An 11,779-nucleotide genomic window follows, 5' to 3' on the forward strand; every position below is an offset into this window, starting at 1 on the left:
CCGGGCACACCTGGTGGTGACAGCACAAAACTCTGTTTTCACAAGGAAATCTCAGCAAAAGCTGGGAGGGTTTTGCTGCATGATACCAGGAGAGTCTGTGTAGAGGACCCAGAGGGACCGGCCCAGCCTCAGCAGGTCTCCCCCAGCAGCCTCCCCTTACCTGCCAGGCCCAGGCTGGGAAGCTTCCTGGCTCTGGGTCTCACCAGCCCCCAGAACACCCAGCTCAGACTCGCCTTGCCGGACCCTGTCCTGGCCGTGGGTGCTGGTGCTGCCTGGCCTCGGGTCCTTTGCCCCCATGAGCAGCACTATGCCATAACCAAGGCGTTTTGTGTTGACTACTGCATCATCTCACAAAGTGACCCCTGCCCGAGATAGTGAAGCTAGTCTGGGAAGAGCGAGCATCAGCTCTCCGTATCTGAACCACTGTGCCGACAAGGCTCAGCCTCCTCAGGCTCTCCTTGGCTGAACACGCCAGAGATGGAGCTGACCTCCCCAAGGCTAAAAGGAAGATGAGTGTCACCCTGACACTGTACATGGCCTCCTGGCACAAGGCCCCACCAGCTGATGAGAGGCCTTTGCTGGCACGTCAGTGACCACGCTTCGTGGGGCAGTGGGATCAGGCAGGACAGGTCGGTGGGTTCAGTGCTGCATAAGAAGCGCCATATGCCTGCATTTGCTGAGTTAGAAAATTGTATTCATCTCTTTATTGGTCTAGAATGGGGTGGGGACTTGGAGTGGTGAGGCCCGGGCCCATGTGGGAGTGGGGTGTGCACAGGACAGCAGGTCAGCAGAGGAGCGGGGCTGGGCTGGGGCTGCAGGAGTGACTCTCCCAGGGCCAGGAGAGCCAGTGAGGGTGGTCCGCACTCTGATGGGACAATGTGGCCAGGCCAGGCGGAGCAGCCCCTCCTCAGTGCCAGGTCATCTGTGAAAGGGACACGGAGCAGGCAGTGATCCCCAGGCCCTGGTCCCACGCAGCCTGGTCTCCCCCCACCCACAGCCCCTTCCCCCTCTCACCTTGGCCGGGCTCGGGGGGTATCTGACTTTCAGTGCTTCATCATTCATCAGAGACCTCACCAGGCAAGAGCGGCGGTGAGAGAAGGTCTCAAAGCTCTTCTTGCCGTGGTAGGACCCCATGCCGCTGTTCCCTGCGGAGGAGAAGTCGGTTCAGGGCTCAGCATCCTGCCCCCAGGATGCCCCAGGCTTCCCTCTCCACCTTGTTGGGTGTATCCCAGAACCACAAGGACAGACAGGCAGAGCCCCAGCCATCATCACCCATCCTTCCCTCAAATCCTGGGGCCCTCAGCACCCAGCCCCAGGTTGTGGCCCTTTTCTGGGCCTCCTGAGGGTGGCCAATGTCCAGGGTGTCCCCAGGGCATCCACGCTGGGGACAACAGTGGGAGTGCCCAGCAAGGGTCTAATCCCAGGTCTGCCACTAAATAGCTGTGTGACCTTTGGCCTGGGTCACCTTTCTCAGGCCTCCATGAAACAGGCTGGTGCACCAGGTGACCTCTAGGACCCTCTAGACTCCCAGGTTAAGTGTGTCTGATGGATGGCAGGCAGAGGCCAAGGCCCAGATGGAAGAGGTTAGCAGGAAGCTGCGGCCTGGGCCACAGGAGGCGGCCCCTCCTGAATTTGCTGGGTGAGGGTGCCCAACCCTGGGGGCCCCCGAGGGAGGCAGGGAGGCAGCAAGCTCAGCCCCAGACTCACCCACTCCCCCAAAGGGCAGAGAGTGCAAGGTGATGTGGACGATGACATCGTTGGCCGTCACCCCACCGCTGGATGTCTCTGCAATCATCTTCTTAATCACCTGCACCAGGACCCAGCCACTGACCTCAGTCTCCTGTCCACAGGATGCCACAGCCCCCCACCCCACCCTGCCTGGGTACAGCCTGGAGCCACAGGGACAGGAGCAGGTGGAGGCAGAGCCCTAGCCGCCGTCTCCCGCTCTTCCCGCAGACCGCGTGGCCCTCAGCACCACACGAGCAAAGAGCGACAGCAGCCGCCCCCACGCCTGTGTGCAGGGCCCTGGGCAAGGATCGCTCATTCAATGCCCTCAGGTGATGCTGCTGTCCTGATCTTAGAGATGAGGTGAAAGGAGCTCAGAAAGATCCAGTGACTTGCCCAAGGTCACACAGCCAGAGAACAGTGAAGCTGCAGTTTGAACCCAGGTCTGTGGGCCCCAGGACCCTGGAGGAGGGCACCCCAGGCCCACTGCCCACCTTGTCGTTGCTGGAGAACACGTAGAGGGCCAGGGGCTTCTCGCGCTGGTTGATGAACTGGATGGCCTCCTCCAGGCTGCGCACGCACACGATGGGCAGCACAGGCCCGAAGATCTCCTCCTGCATCACTGGGGACTGGGGGTCCACGTCCGTGAGGATGGTGGGGGCTGAGGCAGGAAACGAGCCAGAGTTGGATGGCACAGAGACCCCCACGCGGTTGGAAAGTGCAAGCACCTAGACCCAACCTATTCCAGGCGAAGCTGCCCAGGCTTGGAAAAGGGCAGGGACGAGGCCCCAGAGAGGTGCTGCAGGCACCTGTGTCCCGGGTGCCATCTGGGCAGACCACTGGGGACAACTACAGGTTAACCTGTATGGAAGGACCCGAGATCTGTCTCCAGGAGCAGGCGCTGCACCCGCCGGCCACCCGATGCCCTGCCAGAATTCTCTTGTCTCCTTGACAAACTCGGGGCCAAGTGGGCCCCATGTGGTGACCCACAGCCTGGGCACTGGGGGCCCCTCACGGCTTGGCACACCTGGGGCTCCTATGGCCTCTGCTGTCCCTGCTCCTGCTGCTACAGAGGGGCGGGGAGATGAGGCCCCTCTTTCTGGGCCTTTGTTGGGAGAGGGGATTCTGAGGCTGGAGCAGGGGCTGTCCTCAGCCCCTGCCTGCTAGAGTCTACCCCAGGCTCCCTGGTGAAAGCAGTTTATACCCAACTCGAGGTCATGTCTGCTTATCAAGTATCTGTGCCCACTTGCTGTGAACTTGCTGGGGACCCCTGTGGCCTGGGCAGGTGGGCTATGCCCTTCAGGGGTCACGCACCTATGTAGCGAGTGGCCGCATCCCCGGTGCCCCCATAAGCCACCTTCTGGCCCTCAATCAGGCCCATCACCCTCTGGAAGTGCCGCGCACTAATGATTCTTCCATAGTCCCGGGACTTCTTGGCATCTTCCCCATAGAACTCCTGTGGAGAAGAGGTGGGGGCTTCGGGTAAGGACGCAGACCCTCGTCGTGGCCAAAAGCTGCTCAGACACAGGCCAGCAGTGGCTGTCTTTGGCTGATGGGATTCTGGGTGGAGATTTTTCTTCTTCTTTATGCTTTTTAATCTTTTCCAAATTATCTATAGTGAGTGTGCATTACCTTTTTTTTTTTTTTTTTTTCTTAGAGACAGGGTCTTGCTCTGTTGCCCAGGCTGGAGTGCAGTGGTACAATCATAGCTCACTGCCGCCTCGAACTCCTGGACCCAACCAATCCTCCAGCCTCACCGCAGCCTTCCAAGTAGCTGAGACAACAGGCATGCACCACCCATCCACCATGGTTGGCTAATTTAAAAACATTTTTTGCAAAGACGGGATCTTGCTATGTTACCCAGACTGGTCTCAAACTTCTGGCCTCAAGTGATCCTCCAGCCTCCACCTCCCAAAGTGCAGGATTATGGGTGTGAGCCACCATGCCTAGCTTGCATTATATTTATATTAGAAGAAAATAAATCCACTGTTTCCAAATCCCTAGAAGTTAGTTAAGGGGCCAGGCCCACCTTGTGATGGGAGGCTTCCCATCCCACCCCGCCAAGGGTCCCATACTCACTTTCAGTGACTTCTTGAGTTTCTCCACAATTTGGTTCTGGATCGAGGGGTCACAGAGGATGTAGTCGGGGGCCACGCAGGTCTGGCCACTGTTCATGAATTTCCCCCAGGCGATGCGTCTGTGAAAGTCCCAGACTGGACTAAATCCAAAAGGTTCCCCAAGAGCTGCACCTCGTTTTGCAGACCCTTGAGCTCTCTGGTCAGCAGAAGCCATCGGCTGTGACCTTGCCACCAGTGAGTCCTCCCAAGCGGTCTGCTTACTTCTAGACACTGGACCAGGAAGACCCAATGCCCCGATTGTGTTCACCGGGGACTGGTAGGGAATTTCTAGAGGACGTCTGTTGGGGGCAGCCTCCGTGCTCCCTGATCACGCCCTTGCCCTGCACAGCCAGATGTCACTGCTACTCAGGCTCCCCTACATCTCTGTTGGCCACAGATGTGGGATAGGGAGGTGGCCAGAGCCCTGGCTAGGGTCGGGAGGTGCAGATACGGGATGTTCCCCAGACCCCGAGTGGCGGTGGCTCTTCTCCCTCTGGGCCTGCTCTCCAGAACTCAGATTGCCCTGCCCCAGCAGAGGGCTGGACCCAGTAAAGTTCCTTGTGTCCTGAACATCCCACAGTTGCTTTTTCTGCAGACTCTGCTTGGAGTACCACTTCCCCAGTGATGCCCACTCAGCGAACAGAGCTCAGCCTGGACCTCTCCCCCTCCAGGAAGCCTTCTGGGACTCCCCACGCGTCTTCTGTGCACGTGGTCCCCACCCCTATCCCCATTAAGTTGCTGCCAGGACCACTGCTCCGTGAGGCAGGGGGTGTCTGTGCTACTCAGAGTGGACCCACAGCGTGAGGTGCAGTCATGTGTGCTGGAAGGCAGAGTAAGGGCCGCTGCAGCCAGCAGGCCCGAGCCTCTCACCGGCAGGCCACGTCCAGGCCACAGTTCTTGTCCACGTAGCAGGGGCTCTTCCCTCCCAGCTCCAGCGTGACAGGGGTCAGGTGCTGGGCAGCAGCCGTCATGACGATCTTCCCTACGCCCGTGCTGCCCGTATAAAGGATGTGGTCGAACCTCTCCTTGAGCAGCTCCGTGGTCTCAGGGACACCCCCATTGATGACTGGGTACAGATCCTTCCAAGCAAGGAGAGAGGGGGGGCTCAGCGAACACCAAGCCCTTCCTCGCTCTCACAAGTGTAGATGGGCAGTGGCCGAGACCAGCAGCCCCGAAGCCCAGCACCCCACCTTGGGGGCAGGGGGTGGTAACTGGCAGTAGACCCCCTTTCCTGGCCCAGGGGCTCTGTTCACCCCAATGAGAGAAGGCAGCTGCTAAGGACCATCCTCAGCGCCACCAGCTTGGTCCCTTGCTGCAAGAATTCACTATTTCTCATCCCCCAAATACCTGGCCCCAGCTCAGTTATGAGGCCATGGAGTTATGAGGCCCCGGAGGGCACCTCACCTTGTCCAGGTACTGGGGGATGATGGTAGCCAGCAGGCTCGCCATGTTCTCACTCAGCTCCGAGGGCTTGAGGACCACCGCGTTCCCTGCAGAGCACACAGAGCCAGGCCTATGCCCAGGGTACCTCACCCAGAGGCTCTGCCCTCCCAAGGACCACACCTGAAGCCTCCCCTCCATCGTGTGTCCTCGGAAGAGTGGATGGGAGAGTTATTGGCACACAAGCACATGCCACGGGGCACACCCAGGAGCACACACGGGCACATGACAGAGGGACACGCATAGGCACACGCTGGCCACAGTTGCACCACCTGGCCCTCTGAGTTGCTGAGATGTTGGAGGAAAAGCAGAAAGGGGAGAGAGGCTCTGGGGGCCTGGATGGTAGAACAGCGCTGGCCCCTTCTAGGAAGGAAGCCCTGGTGCATATTAGGTAACAGAAGCTCCAGCCCCCCAAGGGTGGGGGAAGGCAGGCCCTCTCTCCATCATCAGGTGCGGACACCTGAGCCTGACTGGACCTCAGGCACCAAGAGGCCTGGCTAAATAGCGTGGTCCCCACAGCCTCCTGTGACAGACCCAGCAAACCCTTATCTGACCCCAGGACTCTTCACACGGGCCTGAGCCCGTCCTGGCTCGGCTCCGTGGTGGTGGACGGTGCTCCCCCAGCTTCCCTTCCCACAGGGCCATGCACCTGCAGCGATGGCGCCCACCATGGGCTGGATGGTGAGGTTGAAGGGGTAGTTCCAGGTGCCGATGACAAGGACCACGCCCAGAGGCTCCGAGTGGATGTAGAGCTCATCCTGCTGAGTCTGGGGCGTCTTCTCCACGGGCTCATCCGCAGCCCACTCGGGGAGCTTCTGGATCATGTACTCTATCTCCTCCAGGACGTACACCACCTCCTCGTAGTAGGCATTCCATTCGTTCTGCAGGGATAGAGCCCCTGTGAGCTTCCACGGCCAGGGCCCGCCTGCAGCTGGGGCGAGTGAGGAGCCCCACTGCTCAGCTGCCAGGGTGATGGGGGCCGCTCACTCAGCCCAGGGTGGGGGCAGCCGCAGAAGGCCCCCAGGGGAAGCAGAGCCAGGATTATCCACTTGGACCTGTGGGTCTGAGAAGGCCCCTTTGTGCCAGAGGAGGGCCCAGGTAGGTTTGGATGTGTGGGGCCCCAGGGGAGAGAGCGTGAAGGGGCCAGGCATGGGCAAGGGGATGGATCCAGGTAGGGGGAATAGAGCTGGGCAGGGGAGAGTAGATCCAGGCAGTGGGGATGGATCCGTGGAGGCGGGGATGGATCTGGGGACGGGGGATAGATCCGGGCACTGGGAGATGGATCCGGGCAGGGTACACGGAGCCAGGCCCTTCAGATGTCTGGAGGGGGATGCAGGACCAAGGGCTGCTGGGCGCTCAGGGCCTCCTTCGGGAAGCAGGGGTGAGAAGAGGGGATGCAGACGGCGGAAAACACCTCTCTTTTATAAACTTGGGCTGTGAAGAGCAACACAGAAGCTGTAAAGTCAACGGAGTGGGTTTCCTTATTGTTTCTGGTTTAAGATGAGAAGTCCTGGGCGATTTCTTTAGAAGTAGAGGAGCAGGCCTGGCGCTATGGCTCACGCCTGTAATCCCAGCACTTGGAGAGGCCGAGAACTCCTCCTGAGGAACTCCTGAGGTCAGGAGTTCAAGACCAGCCTGTCCAACATGGCGAAACCCCGTCTCTACTAAAAACACAAAATTAGCCGGGCATGGTGGTGCACGCCTGTATTCCCAGCTACTCGGGAAGCTGAGGCAGGAGAATGGCCTGAACCCGGGAGGCGGAGATTGCAGTGAGCCGAGATCGCGCCATTACACACTCCAGCCTGGGTGACAGAGTAAGACTCCATCTCAAATAAATAAATGAAATAAAATAAAAATAAAAGTGCAGGAGCAAAGAAGGTAGTCGGTGGGAGGATGGACTCCGGAGCGCCGGACCCCAGGCAGGATGTGGGGACAGCAGGGGTCTGCAGACGCGGAGGCGTCTGATCTTGCTCAGGGCGAGGGACGGAACAGCCCCTGTGAGGACTGGGAGGGAGGGAAGATCCCCCCATGCCCTCCGGGGTGCCAAGCTGCTCTGGTTCCTGGTGTGGAGAACCAGGTGGTCCTGCGTGGGGCTGAGGAATGGGGGGGACCAAAAGTTCGGGGTGTCGGGGCAGCAGGAGAGTTGAAATGGGGGACGCTGCGGGCGGGACGCGGAGGCCAGGCCAGGAGGAAAAGGCCAGAGGGCGAAAGAGGCGGCAGGGAGGCGGGGTGGGGGGGCGCGGGGCCCGGCGGCCCAGGTGGCCCCAAGTTCTTCCTGACCCTCTCCAGGCCGCACTGCCCCCAGCCCCCCGCCCCGCCGCGAGGCCCCGACACTGGCAGAGGGCGGCCGCCCAGCCCGAGCACCTTGTGCAGGTCTGCGGCCAGCGCGCCCACCAGCTCCTGCTCGCGCTCCTGGATCAGGCGCCGCAGCGCCTCCAGCTGCTGGATCCGGAACTGCAGCGGGCGGGTCCTCCCCGAGCTGAAGGCGGCGCGGGCGCGCTTCACGGCCTCGCTGATCTTGCTCATGGTGCCTGGGGACAGAAAGCACCTGCAGCTGGCGGAGGGGCACGAGCGCACCCCGCCTCCCACCCCGCCTGAATGCTATAGGAAGGGACTTCCCTGGGCCCGGGCTCGGCCTTGCGGAAAACGGCCTTCCCGCTGGAAGGTCCGCTTTCTGCCTGGCCTCCTCTCCCGCCCCTCACTCAGACGCCGGGGCCCCTGGCTGCCTTGCTAGCCCCTGAGAAGGTGACACCCGCAGCAACACGCGCCCTAAACAGAACTGCTGCTGGGGGCTCTTGGCAGCGTGCTGGGGCAGGGCCTTTCCTGGCCTCTCCCGCTCCGATACTTGCTTGCAAAGCTGGTGGCACAGTCCCAGATCAACACCCCTAGAGCTCTGCACACACAGTCAGCCACTCTCCAGATCAGATTGGAGGGGCACACCCAAGCCGATAAAGGAAAACCCAGCACCACCCTCCTGGCTAAGCCATTGTTCTAAAAAGCGCTGGTTTCTTGGCAGAGCTGAACCAGGCTTGGTGTGTAAACCCATGCGTGCCACACCTGGGAGACGCACGCCCATGACCACCAAGGATTCACAGAGCTGCAGATTTCCACAAAGAGGTGTGAAGGTGATTCCTGCTACCAATACACGAAACCATAGTGGCAAATTGGGATGGCCCTTCTGGGGGCAATTTGGCGATATGTGGCAAAAGTTTTTCAAACGTATTTCTCTGTGACAAAGAAGTCCTACAGCCTTTCCTAAACATTCGCGAATAAGAAAGTCATCACTGTTTTCTCTAGCAGGGAAATATTGGAAACACCCCAAAGGTCCGAAAGAGGAGACGGTTTAAATGACTCCTGTCACACCCACGTGAGGGATTACTGTGCAGTGTTTAGGGATTAGGTGGAGCAGGCTATTCAGAGCATGTTTGTAGGGGCTCTGTCTACACCAGGGGTGTCCCAGGCACTGAGGATAAGAAAGAAAACAGGTTCCAGGCTGGGCGCGGTGGCTCACGCCCATAATCCTAGCAAACACTTTGGGAGGCTGAGGTGGGTGGGTCATCTGAGGTCAGAAGTTCAAAACCAGCCTGGCCAACATGGTGAAACTCCGTCTCTGCTAAAACTACAAAAATTAGCCAGGAGTGGTGGCAGGCGCCTATAGTCCCAGCTACTTGGGAGGCTGAGGCAGGAGAAGTGCTTGAACCAAGCCGGGAGGAGGAGGTTGCAGTGGGCTGAGATTGCGCCATTGTACTCCAGCATTTTGACCAGGAGAATGGAGTCATAATCACAGAGGTCTCCTATTAGATTAGTGGTAGGAGGTAAGGCAAGGTTAGTGAGATTTGCTAGAAGTCAAGAGGCTATCAGTGGAAGCAGTATTTGAATGCTTCGGGTAAGTAATATAATTACTTTTAGCGAGACTTCATCAAGAAAGAAAAGAAAAGAAAAAAGAAAAGAAAAGAAAAGAGGTTATGGAACAACTCCATCAAGAAAGAAAGAAAGGGAAGGGAAGGGGAGGGGAAGGGAGGGGAGGGGAGGGGAGAGCAGGGAAGGGGAGGGGAGTGGAGGGGAGGGAAGGGAAGGGAAGGGAAGGGAAGGGAAGGGAAGGGAAGGGAAGGGAAGGGAAGGGAAGGGAAGGGAAGGGAGTTATGGAATAACAGACGTACCAGGCGTGTGTGTGTGTGCGCGTGTGTGTGTGTTCTAACATGCAAGAAAGGACTAGAACGGTAGCCCCCAACGTGATGGGACAATTGATGGGGGTGAAATTATTGATGATCTGTTTTCCTCTTATGCAATGTTTGACTTTTTGCAATGAGCTTGTATTTTTTAAATTTTGGTGCATTTTAAGATAGGCAATACATGCTCATGAAACAAAATGTAAAATATAGCAAACGGACACAGAAAAAGGTCCACCGCCCTCGTCCCTGCTCCATTAGCTGTCAGGTGCTGCCCCACAGAGGGGCCACTGTTACCAGTTCCTGACTCCCCTTCCAGAGATACTCAGCCCACTTGCAGACCCGGCATAACTTTTAACATCAGCAGAAATAGGGTATCTCCATTTTTTTAAAAAAACCCTATATATCATAAGTAATATATAATTATATTGTATATAGATATATGGTCCTGCCTACCTTCCAGCGAGTGGCTTCTGATCCATTCTCTGCCTCCCCTCCCCATAGGCTGACCCCTAGCCCCAGGCTTTCTGCACAGGGAGCGGGGACCTGCTGGCTTCGAGGGTGCTCTAAGCCTGGCCCTTCCATGGCCCCTCCCTGTGATCTGATAGGAGGCTGGGGAAGCCCCCTCTCTGGGACCTTCTCAGTTCCATGGGCCAGGCCCCTCCTGCTGACCACAACCCCAGCCCTGCAGGAAGGTCCTGCTTCTCTCCCAAGCCTTGTACGGTCAAAGCAGGGCAGCAGCCTTAGGCACCAGCCACCGAGGCAGGCCGCCCAGGTGGGAAGAGCCTGGTGAGCGTGGGACGGGACTGGTCTTGCACCCCAGCATCGCCACTCGGAACTGTGGTCTCTGGGCAGGACGGCCTTCCCAGGCCTTCCCCGAGAGACAGGTTAACAAAGATGCCACTTCACAGAGATGAGTGGAGACCATCACGTTGCAGCTGCACCCAAATGGGAGCTGCTGCTGCATGCACTGGGGGCCTCCCCAGCACCCGTCGCCTCACACCCCACGTTCTTGCACCCCGCTCCTCTCACCTGTGCCGGTGTTGACTTTGCCCCCCAGTGGCACCCCCTCCCTTCCTCACTGCCTTCTGTGCTCACAAAAGCTCTAGAGTGGCGCCTATGAAGAAGGAACAATGATGAGTGCGTTTGACAGATGAGGAAAGGGAGACTGAGAAACGCTCAGTGCTCTGTCTGGTCTCACAGGTAGCAAATGGCACGTCGGGGCTTGAACCCACATCCATCTCTGTTGGCAGCTCATGCCTTTACCACTTGGCTCTGCTACCTTCCCTCCAGTGATGGAGTCTGACAGCCCATCAAGGCCTCTCACCCCACAGCCACCTTGGTGTCTCTGCTCCACGGATTCCTGGGACCTCCGCCTCCCGGTTTGGGGGATGGCAAAGCTGCCAGAGGTCCAGGAGGATGCTCCAGAGATGATGGTCCCGGAGGCAGGGACCAGCCCCCTGGGAGATGATATAGGACTCTTAACACTTAGGGCCCCCGCTCCGAGGGCAGGCGCCACCTAGACAAGAGAAAAAATAAGGTAAGCAGGGAAGAGGATTACCTTTGACACAGCCTCTCCTGGTAACTGGGGCTCCTGGAACAGCAACAGCCAAGAGGGGACGTATTTAAGGACCCTCCTTCCTGCCCACTGAGCCCTTGGAGTTCCTGCCCAGGAAGTTTGCGTGACAAGAAAAAAAAATATTCAAATGTGGGGTGTGGCGTCCTCTGGACCTCTGCTCCCTACAGCCCTGGTTTTGGGGATTAGGTCCCGGGCTGTCTGCTTTTGTTCGCTTCTGAAATGCCAGAATGTTTCTGAAGGCTTGGGCAGGGCACACATCTGATCTTCAAAACAGTCTGTGTTCGCCCTGGGCATGGGGGCTGCTGATTGATTCAGCCTGGCGTGGAGCTCTTCCAGCTTTCCAGACTTGCCACTGCCAGATGCGATTCTCCGAGTTCTCTGGTTACATAAGATCGGCAGGGGTCAGCCACGAGCCACAGTGAGAGCACGGCCCCCTCCCAGCCAGCGCTGCCCCGGGCCCTTCACATCCCCCAGTGTGCACAGGGCCCCACTGAGGCAGAGACCCTAGCCCTGGGGAACCACAGGCTGGGGGCTTTTTTTTTTTTTTGAGACGGAGTCTCGCTCTGTCACCCAAACTGGAGTGCAGTGGCCGGATCTCAGCTCACTGCAAGCTTCGCCTTTCGGGTTCACACCATTCTCCTGCCTCAGCCTCCCGAGTAGCTGGAACTATAGGCGCCCGCCACCTCGCCCGGCTAGTTTTTTTTTTTTTTTTTTTTTTTTTTTTTTTTGTACTTTTTAGTAGAGACGGG

General features: G+C 58.4%; 1 protein-coding gene across 3 annotated transcripts; it reads right to left on the minus strand.

Annotated features, from left to right (window-relative positions):
- Positions 1 to 672: 672 nt before the first annotated feature.
- Positions 673 to 11,387, minus strand: ALDH3A1 (aldehyde dehydrogenase 3 family member A1). Of its 3 annotated transcripts, XM_077970528.1 has the most exons (12): positions 11,013 to 11,387; positions 10,484 to 10,568; positions 7,647 to 7,813; positions 5,932 to 6,163; positions 5,247 to 5,332; positions 4,713 to 4,921; positions 3,805 to 3,922; positions 3,040 to 3,181; positions 2,220 to 2,386; positions 1,708 to 1,807; positions 1,015 to 1,145; positions 673 to 922 (listed from the first exon to the last, which is right to left on the minus strand). In XM_077970528.1, the coding sequence occupies exons 3-12, from the start codon at positions 7,806 to 7,808 to the stop codon at positions 908 to 910; spliced, it is 1,362 nt and encodes a 453-aa protein (XP_077826654.1). In that variant the 5' UTR covers positions 7,809 to 7,813; positions 10,484 to 10,568; positions 11,013 to 11,387; the 3' UTR covers positions 673 to 907. The 3 variants fall into 3 exon arrangements, with proteins under 3 accessions (XP_077826654.1, XP_014974286.1, XP_014974287.1); XM_015118800.3 differs by lacking the exon at positions 10,484 to 10,568 and having other exon boundaries at positions 11,013 to 11,318; XM_015118801.3 differs by lacking the exons at positions 10,484 to 10,568; positions 11,013 to 11,387 and adding an exon at positions 8,132 to 8,293.
- Positions 11,388 to 11,779: the final 392 nt, after the last annotated feature.

Source organism: Macaca mulatta, chromosome 16, assembly GCF_049350105.2.
Source record: "Macaca mulatta isolate MMU2019108-1 chromosome 16, T2T-MMU8v2.0, whole genome shotgun sequence".
NCBI lineage: Eukaryota > Metazoa > Chordata > Mammalia > Primates > Cercopithecidae > Macaca > Macaca mulatta.

Coding starts and splice junctions, on each gene's coding strand:
- ALDH3A1 (XM_077970528.1), bottom strand. CDS start 7,808: ATGAGCAAGATCAGCGAGGCCGTGAAGCGCGCCCGCGCCGCCTTCAGC. Junction 3,923..4,712: donor GGCCTGGACGTGGCCTGCCG/GTGAGAGGCTCG, acceptor GGACTTTCACAG/ACGCATCGCCTGGGGGAAAT. Junction 1,808..2,219: donor TGTTCTCCAGCAACGACAAG/GTGGGCAGTGGG, acceptor GTCCTGGTGCAG/GTGATTAAGAAGATGATTGC.